Below are 20,255 nucleotides of genomic sequence, written 5' to 3'. Positions count from 1 at the left end.
TTAATAACCAGTGTGTCTTACAGCGTACAGTACCTTTTTAATGATACTGCTAGCAGTATTTAATCATCTGCACTGCCAAAAACCTTTTTGCTAAAGTACTGCTTCAATTTATAATACATCTTCCTGAATGGACACACTGAGCGTTTGGGTGATGGCATTGACTTGTGTAAGAGTAAGTTTTGCATAGACTAAAATAGGCAGAAAAGGGGAACGTAAATATAGATTAAAAAAAAGATTATGGGAGCCATTATAAGGGGAAGACAGATTTGCTGTACATATAAATGGAATGTTTGAATTGGCAAATTTGCATGTTCTACGCTCTGACTATAAGTTCAAAGTCCCCTGATGACTATCATCTGAATATGAAGGACATTGCACGGAGGCTTATGTGTTTTTTTGAAATCTAAAACCTTACCATTTGAGCATAGAGTGGAGTTCCAAATCCTTATGATACAATGTCCTTTGGTGTGCAGTGTGTGTCGTTTGAAAATTTATTTTTAGTTCCTGTAATGTTGTTAGGGTTTGTATTGGCTGGCTGTCTCCCATTCTCTGGATACCATGACGGCTGTCATAGGTGAGGCAAGTTTCCACTGAGAGGAAACCGATTGCTCATGTTGTCAGTATTCTGGGTTACAGGATAAAGTCAGAGCTAAGCCCAGAAAGTGGCAGCAGAGCATGGCCAAGTGCCCACACACATACACACATACGCAGGGAGGAAGATGGAGAGGCTATAAAAAAACTGGATAATTAGAGTGTGGTGTCACTGTTAACCTCGTGCTCTGTCACCCGTAGCCACACCATTTCTTTCTTCTGACTGTCCCATATCAGTATGCGCACAAAGACATGCGCATGAACAAAACACAAACATGAAGGAATGAGGAAACACTGTATGCAACACCACTGTTGGGGGTTTACTGTATTCTAGGAATCTGGTAGCATTGTGATCCAATCAGTTTGAGAATAACAAGATTTGACAAGGCTTTCAGCCTAAAAAAGCACAAACCCTTGAAAAAATGCTTGTTGTGTCCCCAGAGGGCACTTTGATTCCCTACATTCTCTTGCCAGTATAATTTATGCTTTGCTCTGGGCTCATTGTTGTGAAAATCATTCTCTACAGATACAGGAATATCAATGTGTGTGTCTGTGCGTGTGCCTGTTTGCTTGCTCCACACCTGCTTGTGTGTGTGTGTGTGTGTGTGTGTGTGTGTGTTCTAGTGTGTTTTTTATTTTAGTTTCATACTTCTATCCGTCCCCGTCCGTTGATCATCCTGTATCTAAGCACTGGTGCAGGCGGGACACATCACCTAGATGAAAGGAACAGGAGGCTTTTTTTTATGTACACAGCGCATTTAAATTGTATGAGCTTGTTATTGTGCTGGGACTTAGCTTTGGAAGGCTAATTTAAAATCGAGCTGAATACATGGTTTGTTTGCATGTTTTTGATAGACCAACAAACGGACATGGAGAAACCCATTTCTGAGGTGTGATTTCATTGTTCATTAAATTAATTCATCTGAAGTCTTAAAATTCATGCCACCAAATATTTGTCGTGATTCCCTTGCACCAGAGTCTTCCCTATTTTATTACTGTAACTGTTTTATAATGTGATGAGCTCAATCTTGCATGATGAAGATGTCTATGTAAATCATCATTCTCACAAAAGACAGATCCAGCCCCCAAAGAAAGATGTGGGTGGATGTGTGGGACTGCTGTATCAATTCTCTCGCGCTACCAATCTCATCTTGCATGGCCTCGTTTTCTCTGTGGAGCATCAGAGATTTACCATAACCCGACCAAGGGAACCGGGAAGAGTCTAAAATCACTTGCCCTGAGTGGCCCTAGCTCACCACAGACCAAAGCCTACGTATCCATGACAACGCTAAGATGGGATCCACTCTTAGCCATTGACTCCTCTCAGTCAGCGCTGAGTGCTGAGGAAGGAAGTGGAGATACAGAGAGCTTCAATTGAATTTGCTCTGAATGGCTGCCTGCCCCCATGTAAATGGAAAAGTAGGTTACACCCTGAGCTACACAGGAGTGAAGCACAGAAATGTGGGAGGGTGAGCATTACTGTATATTGCCATGGTTAAGTCCCCTTTTGGTCCCCAAAGATGTGATGATAACACTCTTCTTTTTTCATTTAATTTTGTGTCATTTCAAGTGCTTTTCCCCCTCGAAGAATCTTCAGGAAAAACGAAATTGTGTCTCCTCCCTCTTGGGAGTCTCTTCTTTTTGATAAAGGAAAATCAGTCCTCTTAAACAATGCCCACTATGTCTTCCCATCTTAGTTTGAATCTTATGTTGACTTAAAATCTCAGGGACCACTGTGTTTAATAACACAGCCTACAAATATGAGCATGGTCTGAGTTTTAGGAGCTAGAGCAGGCTAAAATGTGCAGCAAGATTTAGTGGAGCCCACAAGTGCTGTCCCTGAACACCTGTATGAGTGGAAGCTGTAGGCTCAGTTTATAGCAGTTCCTTATGTTACCTGAGGAGGAGGAGGAGGAGGAGGAGGAGGGAGCAGGTGCAGGCATTCTGGGATTTCTGTCTTGGACATGTTGAATCAACTCTGCTCAAATCAATAGCCATTTCCATCTGTGTCTAGTTAGTCAGACATAATAACTCTTTATATACACTTCTCTTCTGCTGCTGGACACTTTCTACATAAAGGTGGTGCACGTTTGTGTCAGAGTCAGGAACATATCATTTGGTAGATATCTGAGATGTGTACCTTATCATATGCTACCATATTAAATGTAATACAGTATTATGAGGGTATATTTAGAGAATCTAAGGGGCCAATTTTATAGTAGCTCCACTGGGATTCACAGAATAAGCTGAGCTGAAATGTAAACCTTGTAAGAGAGTCTTGAGGACGGGGCTTGTGGAATAGACCTAAAAAGAAATTTAAAGAAGATATGTAGCTAAAAGTAAAATGTGGTTGTTGTTTTTTTTTTTGTCTTTTTGTTTGGTTAGACCAAAATCCTCCAGAAACCCCTACTCTCCATCGCCTTTGATCCAAGGATCAAGCTATGTTCGCTGGGCTTGTTGTGTCTTCTGTTTTTAGTCAGCCAAGCTGGCTTTGGGTACACACACAGCTTTCAGAGGACTCTGTGGAGTTGCTAAAAGAATAAATACAACACCTTCTCCCACAAATATTTACCCTCTCTTCCCAGTGAAAGAGACGACAGTAGCAGAATTTTTAAACCTGTGAGATCATATCTGGAGTCTAAATGTCTGCTTGTGCGTCATACTCACTGTTGTTTGTAGCTCAAATTTAGGATTTAATATCAAACTAATTATAAGACGCACATCTGCTGTAAAATAACAGTTTCTATTCTCTCTTTTTTTTTTTTTTGGCCTTTAAAATTACACAATCATTTCTTGAGATTAGCCCGCAGGATGGCAAAAAACTCTTGTGGTCTTTATCTGTTAATCTGTTAAATGTCATAGCTGGCTAGGCAGAGGTTATATCCTGGTAGCGCAGTTCCATTAGTGTGTGGTTTCCTTATCTGAACTTTAATCTCAATGGTTGTGAGAAATTGTACAGGTGAAGGTGGAGCTCATCACTCTCTGTCTCTGTAGGTGGAGGAGGTGGTGGATGTCGGGACCTTTGCTGAAGAGGACATCCACATACCCAGCATCTACGTCAACAGGGTTGTCCAGGGAGCCAGCTACGAGAAAAGGATTGAGGTACAAAACGTGGCCTTTTAGAGCTTGAATGAATAAAGAGAGATTATACATAGAAACCATTTTCTCTGTAGTTTATGAATTATGTCATTATGTGAAAGTCACTATTAAAAAATATGTTCCTTTCAACAATTGGTTTAATTAATAAAAAAATTATAAATAATTATTCCGATAACAATTAAATGTAGAGTCAACCACTTTCTGACATAAGGTATTGTAGCAGGGTTTTACATTTCCATTATTGAAACGCACATACTAGCTGTGTACTAGCTGTACTCATACAGAAATAGCCTCTCAACATGCTGTCCCCCTGTGCCTCATATATCTCTGTATGGTTCCAGAAACGCACAGTAAAGAAAAGCCAAGATGAGAAGCCCAAACCAAAGAAGGACTCCGATATTGTTCGGGAAAGGATCATTCGACGGGCTGCTCTGGAGTTTGAGGATGGGATGTATGGTATCCTTTTAAAGAATACAAGGAGTGAGCAAATTATGGAGTTTTTTTTCTCTAGGTTCCTCCCTTTGATTACCACCAAAACCAGGTGTTGGCCAATAGCCACAACAAAAAGAAAGCTGTGCCGTGGCATTTTTTATTTTCAGCACACAATGAATAATTGGTAGGCTTTCAGTATCTTGGAAATGTTACGACTTTATACTTCTGTGGGTTTGAGCATTGTCCACACAACAAATCTTTCAAACTTAATCACACAACATGACTGTTATAATGAGAATGAGAGGGACAAATGTCCAAGTACAATGTGCAGTGTATGGTAGTCTGTCATAGCGGCTTTCAACAATATTATACATTTCTCTTCATCTTAATACTGAATTCCATTCCATGATTACAAATGTAAAAGTTACCATCTTTAACAAAGATCAAATCAGCTAACCTTGGTATTGGTATCCCCATGCTGGCCAGCAACTTTATAAAACCAGACATCACTCTACACCTCCAAAGTGAAAATGGAATTTTGGGACTGGTAAGATGCCTACAGAGAGCTTTCTTCCCACTCAGGCTTCAGTGCTTTCAATCTCAACTGAACAAGCTAACGAGCAGCATATTTTCTGATCTGTGTGTAGACGGTCGTTTTAAGCAGCATTAAACGTTTTGAAACTGAATTGTGCTCTGAGCATGTAGCAAGATAAATAGCGACTCATTTGAGCGGTATCAATCCCAGTTTGGGCCCTAGGTTAAAATGTGCTGGGTTTGTTATACAACTGATTGTGGCAGTTTGACACTTTCTCTTCCATTATTCTTTCTCACAATCATTATTTGCTGGCTGAGCCTTTAACTCCATATTTCCAATCATTTGTGTTGACAGGAGAATGTTAGGGCCTAAGCTAATGCCCTATTTGTCAAAGTTGTTTTTATTATGAGTGCCAGTTTTAAAGAGACCTTGTCAATTAAATTTCAATGCAATTTTATTTATAGTGTCAAATCATAACAGGAATTATCTCAGGACACTTTACAGATATAGTAGGTCTAGACCACACTCTATAATAAATTATAGAGTGTGGTCTAGACTTGTAAACAAGGACCTAACAATTGCAGTGATTCCCCCAAGAGCATGCATGAATGTGTAAGTGCGACAGTGGCAAGGAAAAACTCCGGAAGAAGAAACCTCGGACAGACCCAGGCTCTTGGTAGGCGGTGTCTGACGGTGCCGGTTGGGGGTATGATGAACAATGGCAATAATAGTCACAATAAAGATAATGACTAGAAGTAATAGTTGTAATAGTTCATAGCATTGCAGGACGTAGCAGGGTGTAATAGGGCACAGCAGGGCGTAGGGCAGGACCACGGCGACAGCTGCCACCATGATGTAGGTGCCATCATGATCCAAGATGATGATGCTGGGCGGGAAAAGAACATAAGGACACCGGAGAATAAGCTCCTCGGAGCTGTTAGTAACAAGCATTTCTGGGACATGAATACACACAGATGGAAAGAGAGAGGAGAGAGAAGCTCGGTGTGTCAAAGGAGGTACCCCGGTAGTCTAGAACTATAACCGCATAACTAAGAGCTGCAGAGAAGGGGAGATAGGGAGGCTGTGTTCCGTGATTGTGGCTACACACCTTCCCCCGCCGGTCTAGGCTAACGCTGCAACTCCTCATACCCTAAGTATATGTAAGCTTTCTATGGGGAGAAGCAAAGATAGGGTGGGGTGCGCCATGACTGTGGCTACACACCCACCCCCGCCGGTCTAGGCGAACGCTGCAACTCCTCATACCCTAAATATAGTAAGCTTTCTATGAAGAGAAGCAGAGATAGGGACGGGGTGCGTCATGACTGTGGCTACACACCTTCCCCCGTCGGTCTAGGCGAACGCTGCAACTCCTCACTCCCTAACCATAAGCTTTATCAAAGAGGAGAGTTTTAAGTTTACTCTTAAAGGTGGTGACGGTGTCTGCCTCCCGAACCCAGACTGGGAGCTGGTTCCACAGGAGAAGAGCCTGATAGCTAAATGCTCTGGCTCCCATTCTACTTTTAGAGACTCTAGGAACCACAAGTAACTCTGCATTCTGGGAGCGCAGTGCTCTAGTGGGACAATAAGGTACTATGAGGTCTTCAAGATATGATGGTGCTTGACCATTTAGAGCTTTGTAGGTCAGAAGAAGGATTTTAAATTCAATCCTGGATTTTACAGGATGCCAATGCAGAGAAGCTAATACAGGAGAAATATGATCTCCCCTCTTAGTTTTTGTCAGAACACGCGCTGCAGCATTCTGGATCAGCTTGAGAGTCTTAAGAGTTTTATTTGAGCATCCTGATAATAGGGAATTACAATAGTCCAGCCTGGAAGTAACAAATGCATGGACTAGTTTTTCAGCATCTTTTTGAGACAGGATGTTCCTAATTTTGGCAATGTTACGAAGGTGAAAAAAGGCTGTTCTAGAGGTTTGTTTTAAGTGGGCGTTAAAGGATATATCCTAATCAAAAATAACTCCTAGATTTCTGACAGTAGTGCTGGAGGCCATGGCAATGCCATCTATAGTAATTATATCTTGGGATAATGATGTTCGGAGGTGTTTAGGGCCCAGCACAATAACTTGTTGACTTGTTTTGTTTGAGTTTAACATCAGGAAATTGTAGGTCATCCATGATTTGATATCTTTAATGCATACTTGAAGTTTAGCTAACTGACTGGTTTCGTCTGGCTTGATTGAAAAGTATAATTGGGTGTCATCCACATAACAGTGAAAGTTAATTGAGTGTTTCCTAATAATATTGCCTAGAGGAAGCATATATAAGGAGAATATAATTTGTCCAAGCACTGAGCCTAGCACGCCATGGCTAACTTTAGCGTATTTGGAGGATTTATTTTGATATTAACAAATTGAGATTGATCAGAGAAATAGGACTTAAACCAGCTTAGTGTGATTCCTTTAATGCCAACTAAATGTTCCAGTCTCTGTAAAAGGATGGTATGGTCAATAGTGTCGAATGCAGCACTAAGATCTAATAAGACCAGTATGGAGACAAGTCCTCTCCTCTCCCCTCGACTTCTCCTATATCTCCTCTCCCCTTTTTTACTCTCCTCTGCATCCAAAACGATTGCTCCCTTTGTTGAGCACAGCGAAAATCAATGTCTCATCAAATCACCAAAATGTGATTGTGTCTGTCTCTCCCTTCAAAAATCATGGCCGGTGAGGTTGAGTGATGTGTGAGTGTATGTGTGGCTGCCTGCCTGTGCACTCATTCTTGTATATCCTCACTTGTCTCTGTATAGGGCCCATACCCCACTGAGGATGCAGTGGATGCAGACCTGATTAACGCTGGTGAGGGTTATCCAGAACTTCCCAATGATACATTTATGTAAACGTTAAAAGCAGTGGAAACACTGGTCTACCTAAATTATGGATGGATTAAGAGAGCCTTTCGGACTAAAATGTGACTTTGCATATTTCTATCTGATTTTCTGCATTATACACACACTTAGATGAATGCTTAATACAATGGATTCTCTGTTAAGATCACTTAACGTTTTTATTCAGATGCACTTTTAAAACGATATTAACATAATGTTGACATAATTCTCTTTCATTCATCCATTCATTGATTTGTGTATTTCTTTAATGTATTTTGTAATTTCATTTACCATCTTTGTGATTTATGCTTAACTTTATGATTAACTTTGCTATGATAAATTAATCCCAAATTTTGTCAACTCTCTGCTCTGCAGGGAAGGAAACTGTTACTGTTCTCCCAGGGGCTGCCTATTTCTCCAGTGATGAGTCATTTGCCATGATCCGAGGGTGAGGCCACAACACATTAGCTTTGAAAACGTATTTGCTGACTCAAAGTTTGATATGCCTGACATTTCTGGATTTACATATAGACAGCATATTCATACTCAAAAATAAATAAATTAGTCACTTTTCTGAAGTCCTTGGTGGAGTTTATGCAAAAACCAAAACAACAAAGCAAATATTTTCTTAATTCAATAGTTTATCACCTGCACCGTACGCCAGCTATAACCATGGGATTTAACCACAGGACAAAGCCACACTGGATATTAACAAATAGCTATTGTCACCAGTACAGCTAGACTGCAGCCTTGCCATATTCCCTAAATCCCTTATCGATTTGCCAGCTGTCTGAGATTGCCCACCCGCACACCTTACAGCAGCCATTCTACTTGTCCACCCTGTGAAAATCCAATAGTGCTCATAAATAGCGCTGTTCAGTCACACACTGGCAGGCACCAAACGTAACCGTGTGTGTTTGTGTGTGTTGTTGTGAGACCACAGTTAAGAGTCCAGTCTCTCAGAAAGAATTACAACATATGGTGGATTGTGAGCCTTGTTGCCTCAAATACTACTCCAGCTACTTACTGGAATTAAATTAAGACTTGTATGTCTTTATCACAAACCTTTCCTAGTCTCGGTATGTCTTTGTCCATCTGTTGACACATGCAATGAAGAAACAATGAGGAATCCACTGTGGACAGCAGGGCCATACATCTTGGTTTAAATCTATCCAACTGCAAGCACCCTGTTAATGCTCCTACCTGCTCTGAAGGCCTTGTTGGAAACCTCACTTAAGACTTTGAACTCCTTATTTAGGAGAAACAAAAAAAGGACATGCTCTCTTATTAGAAAGATGAAATAACTACTTGCCCACAGAATCAGACTTTATTCTGCTATCAAGGGCGGACTGGCCATCTGGCGTACCGGGCACCTTCCCGGTGGGCCAACGTGCTTTTTGGGCCAACCACCGACACTTTTATTTATTTATTTATTTATTTTAAATTAAACTTTTTTTTTTTTCCTGGCCATGAACCGGCCCATAAAAGTGGTAGGACTAGATCAGCGGCCCACTGATTTTTCAATTGACACTGGGCTGGCCCAAAACACTTCACATAGGCTAGGTTTTTCCATACACCACCTACTTTCACAATGAAATGGACTAGTCCGTAACGGTGTGCCAGGAGAACTGGGAAGTACACAAACAGATAGGAAGCAAAATGATTCTAAACGCGAAAATGAAACAAAGGTGCAGAGAAGCTGCGTGAGAAAAGAAACCGGCCCTTCAGGTAGACGCTGCCAAATGTGTCAAATTGACAGACATGTTTTCGGCAGTAGCAGGACCTTCATCAGCTCCCGTGGCTGATGATAGTGGTGGTGGTGTCGGCGGCAGTGGCACGCAGAGTGAGGAGGAGACTCAGGAGGAGAGGGACAGAGATGAGGGAGTGAGGGTAGAACCTGCGGTAAGCAGAACTCCCCTTAAAACACTTTGCCCCTTGATAAAACTGAGCCAAATGTGGAGCCAGTGGTGGACAAACTGTTGATGATAACACTACAACAATAAAAGAAGTAGGCATGCTATACTGTATGATTGCATTAGTTTGGCTAAGTGCGCGGGTATCTGAGATGATATTCTCACCGTTTTATTATTATTAGGCTATATTAGCCTACCTTTCATTCATCAAAGTAGCCTACATCTTAATAAGCAAAACACCACCTTAAGGTTCATCAAACCTTAAGCTTGTGCATTTGTGTCCTTAAAGTAGCCTAGATAAACATTGCATATCATGCAAACTTTCTTAATGAGAATTGTAGCTTTTCTATCTGCATTGGCAGACAAAAACTCATGATAGACCTCTTCAAATTAAAGCACAGGGCCTCTTCAGTCGTGAAATGATATATTTAAAAAAAAAAATAAATAAATAAATATATATATATATATATATAGCTTGTTTTATAATTCATGAGGAGTAAACCGTTATATTGTATCAATAAATGGCACTTATTTGAAGTATTTAATTTGTCAACTCTCACTGATTCTTGCTTACTCATTACATAGCATTAGTAGTTTTAAGGAGTAGGAGTTGGTATACATATTCAGGGGAGCGCAAGGACGGGTGGTATTTGTGATCTTATGTGGTGGGCCGGTCTGGGCCAAAATGCCAGGGCCGATTTTTGGTCCCAGTCCACCCCTGTCTGCTATTACAGTACATTTATGTATAACTGCCATTTACCTAGCAGAAACTAAATATGCAAAATACTACTATTATATTTTCAAAACAAAGCATTGGTAAGAAGATGCAGTAGTTTAAAAAGGAATGACAATAAAACCTTGTCACCAGCTTTTTACGTATGTCAAGTTCTGTTATTAAAATTAAGAAAACTGTAGAGAGGGTTATTGTTTGTTTGTGTTGAGAAGCTATCCTATCATCAAGTATTTGCATTTGTATTATGTGTCCTGTCACAACCTCTCTGGGCTAAATATAGCAATACTAAATGCATTTTTTGACAAGTGGACTTCATGAGTTCATAAGTTGAACTAGTTCTGAAGTTGACAGCTGTCTTCTTCTGTTGTGTCATTCTTTTTTTAGGGGTCACATCAACCTGACAATGCTGGGAGCCATGCAGGTGTCAAAACATGGAGACCTAGCCAACTGGATGATCCCAGTAAGTTTGGTTTAGGTGACACACATCAATTACCTTTTTCCAAATTCATGCTTTTTGCTCTATCTGCTGGGGGTCACCACACCAACACCAGTACAATATGCATGCTCCAAATGCTGCTTTATGAAGCTTATAATAGTCTTTCATTTTCGGTTTGTGTCAGAGAGGTGTTCATTCTCTGGTAAAATAAAGCTTGTGGTTCTGTTGGTTTGTATGATATTTAACTGGTATACATATTATATACATGGTATGTACTTGTATCTACATTGTTCTACATTTTTCTACTGAGTCTTTATCTTTAGACTTGTAGACTGTCTGTCACTGGTCAAACTGTGTAATACTGGATATTGATTTGACTCAATCAATAATGCACTTGACTTGAGGATTTGGAATCTACCACCAAAAAATTAAGGGAAACCGAATTAGTGCTGTATCTTAAAGTTGCCTTAATTATTGATTAATCTGTTGATTTATCTATAACATAATATTGGTTACAAATCTATTTTTTTCTAGAGCCAAAAGTGGCATCTTCAGTTTTCTTGATTTGTCTGACTATCAGTCCAAAACCCAAAAATATTATATATAAATTTTTTGACAGTTTAGACTCAAAGCAGGGTTGGTAATGTTGAAAATATAGCAAGATTTGAAAGTAGCATCTCCTCGGGCTCCGTCTAACCCCTCTCCCTGCCCTCGGGGCTCCGACCCACACAGACGGGCAAGAGCACCACTGCGTCGCTGCTTTAGAGCGGAGAAAGTACCACAATTCCACTTCATGTCTCATTATCTGGTACGCAAACACCTAATATTATCATACCGAATGTTTAAAACAAACATGACTACTGTTAGCAATGGGGCGACAACGCACATTGAGCTCAGGCTTGTACACAGGAGGGGTAGAGTATGTGCAGCGGGGCAAGGAGGAATTTCATTGGTTCTTTACAAGCGGACTGCGAGGTAGTGATTGGTGGGTGTTTTTACAGGATTATAGCAGCTACAGATGACAGATATTTTTCGCTCCTTTTTTAGAGCACATAAGTTATTTATTACTGTCGGGGTCTAAAGACCATTTCAAACAATATATGACAAAGTGTTTATTGGAAATACAAATAGTTACCAACCCTGCCTTTAAAAGTAATCTCTTCTATATTTTATTTTTCAGCATTTCTTATCATAAGAAATGTCTTTGTTGAAACAAATTCACAAAGGTGCACCCTTGGTTGTTATTATTTAAGAACAGAGTACAGATATATGCTTGTCAGGGGATCAGTTCGCCGGATGCCCCTCATCTTCCGCTCTCTGTGTATTGCCGTTCTTAAACTCTGTTCGCTTCAGTAAACAACAACCAGAACCTCCGAACTAGCAAGCTACACGCTGAAAGGTTTTGTAGAAACTTTGGATTGTGCAATAAGGCAGGCCTGCTTGGTTCTTTTGGGAAATGATTTTAAAGATTTACAAAGAATATATTTACAGCATTTACTATCCAACTGGGACGTTTTGGGAATGATTGGCAGGGATTTGTTATGTACAAAATACACATGGTGATAAACTGGTAAGTGCAAATTACGTTTAACCATGTGTCCAGCTAATTTATATAACTGTATTGTGTTAACTTCATTTAATATCGCATGTTGCATTTTCTTTTGAGAGGTGCAAATGTTCAACCAAAACAAGTTCCTTCCTGAGACCATTTTGCAGAGCCACCGTCTCTGCGTCTGGAGCTTAGCGCCGCCCAAGACGATTGTAATTGGTTTAAAGAAGAAATGCAAACAACCCAGAGTGTTTCCTATCCAGGAATATATGTGTGGATGAGCCAGACCTCACTCCACAGCGTTGCGGAGTGAGGTCTGGCAATGCGAGACTAAGCGGTAGGGGTTGTTTGTGAGCGCTACAGTATAATGGTTGTCAGACATTATTGCTAGATGTTTCATCAGGTCAATCGGTTATTATGAAGGTCAAGAACCCATTTAAATATTGTTCACAATGTGGGAGGGCTCAACCACACAGCTGTTTACTGCTTCACAGAAGTGTACTTGCGAAGTTGCTTCAGCCAGTGCATCATTTTATAGATGCATCTTATCTAAGCAGCCAAGTGGATACAGAGTTTTGAAGATGTTTACATGTAGAGACCTTGAGAATAAAACATTAATAATCAAACATGATATATGTAAGGCAGCACAGTGCAAAAGAATAATGTTGTTGATGGTGATCTCTAAATTTTGTAATGTCATTTATTTTCTTTTTACCTCTCCAGTCGTACTTGTTTGTCCATGGTAATTGCTAATTAACTGGTGCTTGATTAAACATGCTGTGCAGCTATTGAAGGCCTGCAGTGGAGCTGTTATTCAGAAGGAGGGAGTTTATCTTGTTTGGCCATTCTAGTGTTGGATAGTTTGAACAGCAAAATAACACAAATACCTCTGTCCTCCCCTACACATTCAATCTTCATTATCCCCTCTTTTGAAAGGATTGATGAGGAGAATTACCCGCCTTCTAGGATATTGGAAATTATTCAGTATCTAAAGATGGGTTGGGTACATAGCATGAAATTGGAAACGTTTTACGTAGGAGTTTGGGATGCAGTACTCTCAGCGTGATAGTTGATTATGCAAAATGCAGATGAACTTTTTCCAGTTGAGGGCTTTGAAATGCTTTTACATGTCCACTCAGCCTGAAACATCTGAAAAAACAATAGATGGAGAGAAAGGGGTTATGGAATTAAAGATTGGCTGGTGAAGCTTTATCAATCTATCCTAAAGGTAGGGGTCTTTGCAGACACTGATGTTTCCCATCATAAGCTCCTCCTCACAGATGTCTAACAGACACCCACATACTGTTTTCAAAATGAGAACAGGATTTGACTTTTATTGATTTTGGCTGCCTGAGCAGTTTTCACTTGAGAGGAATAAACAGATATTATAAATAAAGGAAAACATATTGAAGTTGACCAAAGCAATAAAAAATCGATCTGGTCACCTCAAATCCAGCAGTGTATTTTTAAAGCAGAATTCATTTTGATAGTTGTTGACTTTACAGTAAATGGAGAAAACAAGTGCAACATCAGAAATTAATTCCAAAACCCTGGAGGTTCAGTATAACTGCAGCTAAAGTGCTACAAAAGCTCAAGCTACTGACTATTAAAATGCCATTAGTAGCTCAAGTGCTCATAATAAGGCCTGGTGGCAGTGTTCATGAAGGAGCTGCTTAAAAGCATATTCCAGTTTTTTCTTATAACTTCACTTGGTTTCCTGCTGTATCATAAGCAGATTTTCCTGCACCTGGTTGCCAGCTTATCGTCAGTAAAATATGTCCTATTAGGTATTTGTAGTAGCACAAAGCCCTCAGTGTCATTGTGTACATTTGTCTTCTCCCATGTATGTGACTGATGACACTTTATTCACCAGATACACACCGTAAATAGTTATGATTTCCAGTTACTTTGAACACAGTGGTCATTGTCTTCCTGTCAGTCCCATCTCTCCCTCTGATTCATGTCGTTAGTTGTCTGGGTAACGAAAGGTTTCTGGAGGTCCGTCGCTATCTTATTAAATAGAGAGCCATTTGTATCAGACAGCAGAGATTGTCAGATAATTTGTGGGGGAGAGAAAAGAAGCCAGTTAAGTGGGAACTCTTGGATTGTGAAGGGGGTCATTTTCTGTGTTTTTTCTGTCACTGACTGAAAAGTGAACACAACAAAAGAGGAAATCTTATTCTGTTGTCATGGCAACACAAAAAAATGCAAGACAACCACAAAGCCTAGCAAGACAAATACAGTGCTATTCAAAGTATGCTTCCAATGATGCTTTTCTCATGCATTCAGTTTTTTTAGACAGTAAGTGACACTTCGCCTGCGTATTCGCTATGGATCCATAGATGTGAATAGACAGGCACACAACAATCCGCAAGTTAACGCCAGGTGTTCTATGCATGGTAACCATGGGGCTTGTGTGCACTACTGTATCCCTGCCAGCAGTATTTTCCCTAGGTTTGTGGAGGACTGAGGTGCACGTATTTGACGGGGGTTTAGGGGTACTCCCTCCAGAAAATGTTACGTTTTTCAATAAAGAAATGCAATTTCAAATCATTTTGGACCTTTTATTAATACCATATCTGTGTCTAAACGTTGGAAAAGCTAGAGCAGATAATAAATAAATAACACTCAAAAAGCTTAAAGACACAACTTACTAAAGAAGTCCACTGAGAACCAGCTACAACCATTAGATCTGAGAAAAGGAATTTAGTTAGTTTTGATGCTCACATTTATTTTACATTAATTCAGCTTTGGTGGTGCCCAAATGGCTTGGGTGCTGCACCTACCCCTTATAATGGTTGGGAAAACGCTGCCTGCAGATACAACTGAATGACATTAGTTGACTGTGGTATGATATATCCCTGATCACAGGTCAATTTATAATAAATAGTGGCAATCCTAGTCTTTGCTAACCACAGGCTGTTATTGTTGATAGCTAGAGTTAACCAGATACATCCAGTCTTGTGCCGATGCTCTGCCATGTGAAAGAGCCTACTGTTTATGTCCAGATAGCTGTTTAGAAAACAGTTATATATTTTAGGGAACTCACAAACCGCAAGAGTCAGAGTCTCTCGTCCATTAATTTGAAATGCGCGTCGCTTGCATTGGAAAAAGTTTGACTACCTGCCCATTTGCCTCTCATTGAAAATTAATCACAATGCGCTTTAATCTCTCCCCATCTGAAAAGACCTTTAGTGCCACAGAAGCATATTTTGGAACACCAATCCCACTGTATGTCCTAGAAACAATTTTCCTTGAATCAATTTTCCTTGAATCAATATTCAAAAAACAATTATTTGACTATAATGTATAAAAAGGCAACAGAATTTTAGTTTTGTAAATGTTTCTTCTCAGGGTAGAGGATGTAGGCACTTCTGTATGCAGAGGCGATTTGAAAAAAACGTCAGACTTTGAATTGCTACACCCGTAGCCCCATTTTCCTGGACAGATATCAGGAAATCACAGTATGAAAGCATTTTATTGCAGTTTCATTGTCGTACTTGCTCTTATGAAATGCTGTGTAGGCCTTTTATCTTTAAATAGCCTTACTTGTGTGCCATTGATGTCTCACTTAGAGCTGTTACACACCAACCAGTCGGCCGACCGTCGGCAGAAAACTGAACTGAACAGAACCGTAAGTACATATTAACAATGGAAAGCCATTCTTACCAGTGTATCTTGATTGGGAATCAAATGAATGCAAAGAAAGTGACTTTTTGAACTTGATTTTAAGATTTGTATTTGTTTGTTATATATTTAATCTAGTCACACGTTTGAATTTAACAACAACTTTGAATGAAGACTCGAGTCACCGACCTCGCCAGACTGTCCGACGGCCGATAATCGGCTCTGTGTGTCAGCGCCTTTAGAAAACCTTGTTGTTTGAGTGGGACATTGTCTCTGCTCTCCATGGTATGATAAGTGTCATCTCAGCAGAGCTTTGACTTGAGAAGTCTTGTTTTATCTGGGTTCTACACCATTGATACTGCCTCCTGCGGTCCCCCACATGATCTCTCTCTTTTAAAGCCATTATATGAATGGATCTTCTCTAACGCCTATTTAATTAGCATATGTGTGGGCTACTGTATATTCGCCTCTGGCAAGGATTATTTTCAAAGAGATCAGTTCAATTTGCGAGTGTAAAAGTATAATAGATGTTTTGAGCAAAAAGTAACATCTTTGGAAAGATTTTCTCATTACTGGTGCTAATGTGAAGCAGTGAAATAAAGAACTACATAATTAACATCAAAGTGCCTTTGAATTCTCATACTTAATGTAACTGAGCTATTTTGTAAATTTGAATAGAGTGAGGTCTTCTCTAATATGTTATGCAACAATACAAAACAACAATACAAAAGCTCTCCCTAAACAGTATGTATATATGTGTCCGTATAAATTCAGCAGTTGAACAAAAGTTGTCACAGCTGAGATTTCTGACTGGGAATCTTCATCTTTTTTTGTGTTCTAGCTAATCAAATGTGTCATGATACACACTTTCAGGTGTCCCATCAGAATCAGAGTGGTGAGGAAATGAAAAACCTGTGGGGCTTTGGTTAGACCAGCAAGGTTATCATCATCAAAGCTGTGGTAATTAAATGGCTGAATTATCCAGGCGAGTTAGACAGAGGATATTCATTTCTGTGGATGTTCTGAGAATCTATTTGTTCAATTTAAGTGTTATGCTGGTGGAAAGCCAGATGCTACGGCAACCTCCATATTCAACAGTCAACATAAAACTGTTTATTTGGCAAACTATCAGTCTTTTAATATGGGATGCCAATATTTAGAGGCAAGTAATCAAGAAAGGTCCAATTTTTTCCACAGTCACAGGTACGCAGCCTAGTAACCAAGCTAAGTCAGACAAAACAAGTCTAACTGACAGCCAGCCAGAAGTTGAGGCTTGATCATATTCAAGAAAATGACTTTAGTGAGCAGGATGGAATAGGTTTTTAGATTATGCCATTGTGCCATTTCATACATTTGTTCTTCGTCACACATTTTTGCTGCATGAAACAGCTCGGATCAAAGAAGCCTTAGATAACCACATGTAAAGCTGGAAATCAGACGAAAGCAAATGCCAATCCTCCCAGCAATATAGGTCATGGACAATACTCTGTGAGCAACAGAGCCCACAACTGTCTATCTCCACAGCAATGTTAATTTATTATAGTGTTTTCTACATAACAAGGTCATAAGCATTAGTGAGACGTTTCACCACGTGCACACACACTGAATTGTTGTTCCTGTATGTTTGGCTGCGGTCACTCGATGCAACACAGGCACTGTGGCTGCATCATTTCATTTCAAAGCTAGAATTCATTTAAAATAAAATTAATGTAAATGGTGGTTCCATTACCCCCACTGCAAAACAAGATCATTTTGTAATTTCCTTCAAATGCTCCTTATTGTTTGGCTCTTTATTGATCATAACAAGACTAGGATTTCAACACAAATGTTTAATTTTAAAAGCAGACGCACTTTTTGATTAACTATATCCTAGTTGCTGGGTGGAGTACATTAACAGCCTGGAAATCCAGACTTGCTTCTATCGGGTCAGACTGGGTTATCCCCCTCGGGCCTCTGCACACACCACCTAGACAGTCTGACTGTCTTGACTGTCAGAAAATGCATTAACATTGATCATGTGAAAAAGGACAAGGTTTCCTTTTGGAGAGTCGTCTAAAAAGTCACTTTGTTTAGTCTTTAGTCTTGCATTTCCAGACCGTCCTTCACAGCGCTGCGGAGGAGGGTCTGGCTAGTCCACACAGCATTCCGGGATAAGAGAAAAACATGCTCTGGTTTATTGGCATGTCTTTAAACCAATCACAATTGTCTTGGGCGGCGCTAAGCACCGAACGGAGCCCCGCTGCAGCTGAAAAATAGCCTCAGGAAGGAACTTGTTTTGGTGAAACGTGTACTAGAGCTGGGCAATATATCGATATTATATCGATATCGTGATATGAGACTAGATATTGTCTTTGATTTTGGATATCGTAATATGGCATAAGTGGTGTCTCTTCCTGGTTTTAAAGGCTGCATTACAGTAAAGTTATGTCATTTTCTGAACTTACCAGACTGTTCTAGCTGTTCTGTTATTTGCCTTTACCCACTTAGTCATTATATCCACATTACTGATGATTATTTATCAAAAATCTCATTGTGTAAATTAGAGATGGCCCGATACCATTTTTTGCTTACCGATTCTGATACCTGAACTTGCGTATCGGCCGATACCGAGTACCGATCCGATACCAGTGTGTCATATATTTTATTATGTTTTAACAACTGTATACTACTATCCCTGTATGGATGTAATATTATTTCTATCTTTGTTATTGGTCTGGCTCAGGTTAAACTCTTGAAACATGAATGCCACAGAACTTTCTTTTATTATGCAGTTTGACAGTCAGTTATAACGGAAAAAGAACATAAATAAACTACTTAAAGTAGATTTTCTTTAGGGCTTTATTATCGGTGCATAAACTCCAGTACTTCCCGATACCGATACCAGCATTTTAGGCAGTATCGGAGCCGTATCGGAGCATCTCTAGTGTAAATATTTTGTGAAAGCACCAATAGTTAACACTACAATATCGTTGCAGTATTGATAACGAGGTATTTGGTCAAAAATATCGTGATATTTAATTTTCTCCATATCGCCCAGCCCTAATGTGTACATTCAAAAGTTGTTTTAGTCGTGCAACAGAAAACTCAGATTCGACAGAGTCTAGCTAGCTGTCTCGATTTGGCCTGCAGAGATCTGAGACGCAGTTAACCATAGTCCTCATAAATCGACCGGAGTTTAGAATGCCAACACAAAGAAAGCGGAAGGTAACGAATATCCCGTGGAGTTTCCCTCTGCAACGGAGCAATCCCGGAAGTGGAACGTCATGGATAGAGACTAGGCCACTTTCAGTTAGCGTTCTATAACTTAATGCAGTATAGGAAATTAAATGCAGTCTCTCCCATATCCTCAATCTATGCTTTTCTCTACTTCCTCTACTCCACCTCCCCTCTCCCAACCCTCCTTCCGCTCTTTATATCTTCTCCACACAGCTGGCCTCTCTAGAGGCAGACAGTATCCCTACCACACTTGGCATATATATCCTCTGGTTATCGAGCAGAGAGCAAAGCAGGCTCTTCACATTCACATGATGAGAAAATGGGATTTTAATTCAGCTACTCAGCCGTCACCCTGTGGCTATATCTGCATGTCAGCCTTCCTTATTTAGAAACCTTTATTTCACCTTCACACACACACACACACACACACACACACACACACACACACACTTGTCACACATGTTAACCCACTTAAGACTCTCACAAACAATTATACACACACGCGGTAGTTACACACGTTTGTCTCAGTCGTTTTCAGCTCCAGTGGCTAATGTTTAAAGCTAACGTCTAAAGCTAATGTTAAAATGAGACACATTAACGACAGCCTCATGAGTTGGCATGAGCTTTCTAAAATAGAAAGTAACGTTACCTCAATTTCATTATGGAATGCCTTGAGATGTCTCTTAAGGTTCGTGGTGTTTTTGTGGCCGCATTTCTCCCCATCTTTTTCCACAATACATTACGTTTTCTTTTCCACTTCTGTGTAATGAAAGTTTTTCCAAATGTCATTTCTTCTTTTTCTCCCAAAGACGAACCCCAGCTGGCCGGCCATCGGCCCCTTTCTCTGTGTCAGACTTAATTTTGTTTGTTGTCGTTTACGCTAACCGCAGCTGCGTCTTCTAAATAATGCCCCGAGTATGGCTTGAGGAAGTGACGTCGCCTGCGTCTGCACAGTTCGACCTGATGCAGCCCCTGAAGTGAGACACAGGAAACAGAAATAGGCCTACTGCAAAATTATAATAATAACGCGACTAAACGAGACGAAATAACGTTATAACCTTTCGTTTCGTTTTAGTCAACAAAACTGAAGAGACATTTTAGCATAGTTTTTATTTTGTAAACCACATTTACTCATTTTTATTCGTCAACAATATTGCATTATACATTTAAGTGTAGTCATCGTCACATGACCAGCATTTACGTTGCGTCTCGTCTCGTTTTCCTCACGTGATAAAGGTTCGTTGACGACGACATTTAGTCATAATTTTCATTGACAAAAGCCA

General features: G+C 40.0%; 1 protein-coding gene across 1 annotated transcript in view; it reads left to right on the top strand.

Moving 5' to 3' along the window:
• oxct1a (3-oxoacid CoA transferase 1a) overlaps window positions 1-20,255 on the top strand; it is a 50,966-nt gene that overhangs the window by 18,031 nt on the left and 12,680 nt on the right. The window contains exons 8-13 of the mRNA XM_078250965.1: window positions 3,586-3,693; window positions 4,032-4,146; window positions 4,575-4,669; window positions 7,421-7,469; window positions 7,874-7,946; window positions 10,529-10,604. Coding sequence (XP_078107091.1) covers window positions 3,586-3,693; window positions 4,032-4,146; window positions 4,575-4,669; window positions 7,421-7,469; window positions 7,874-7,946; window positions 10,529-10,604 — 516 coding nt within the window. The remainder of the gene's footprint in view (window positions 1-3,585; window positions 3,694-4,031; window positions 4,147-4,574; window positions 4,670-7,420; window positions 7,470-7,873; window positions 7,947-10,528; window positions 10,605-20,255) is intronic.

This window comes from Sander vitreus, chromosome 5, assembly GCF_031162955.1.
Source record: "Sander vitreus isolate 19-12246 chromosome 5, sanVit1, whole genome shotgun sequence".
NCBI classification, from domain to species: domain Eukaryota; kingdom Metazoa; phylum Chordata; class Actinopteri; order Perciformes; family Percidae; genus Sander; species Sander vitreus.
This window is presented reverse-complemented; position numbering and strand designations above follow the sequence as displayed.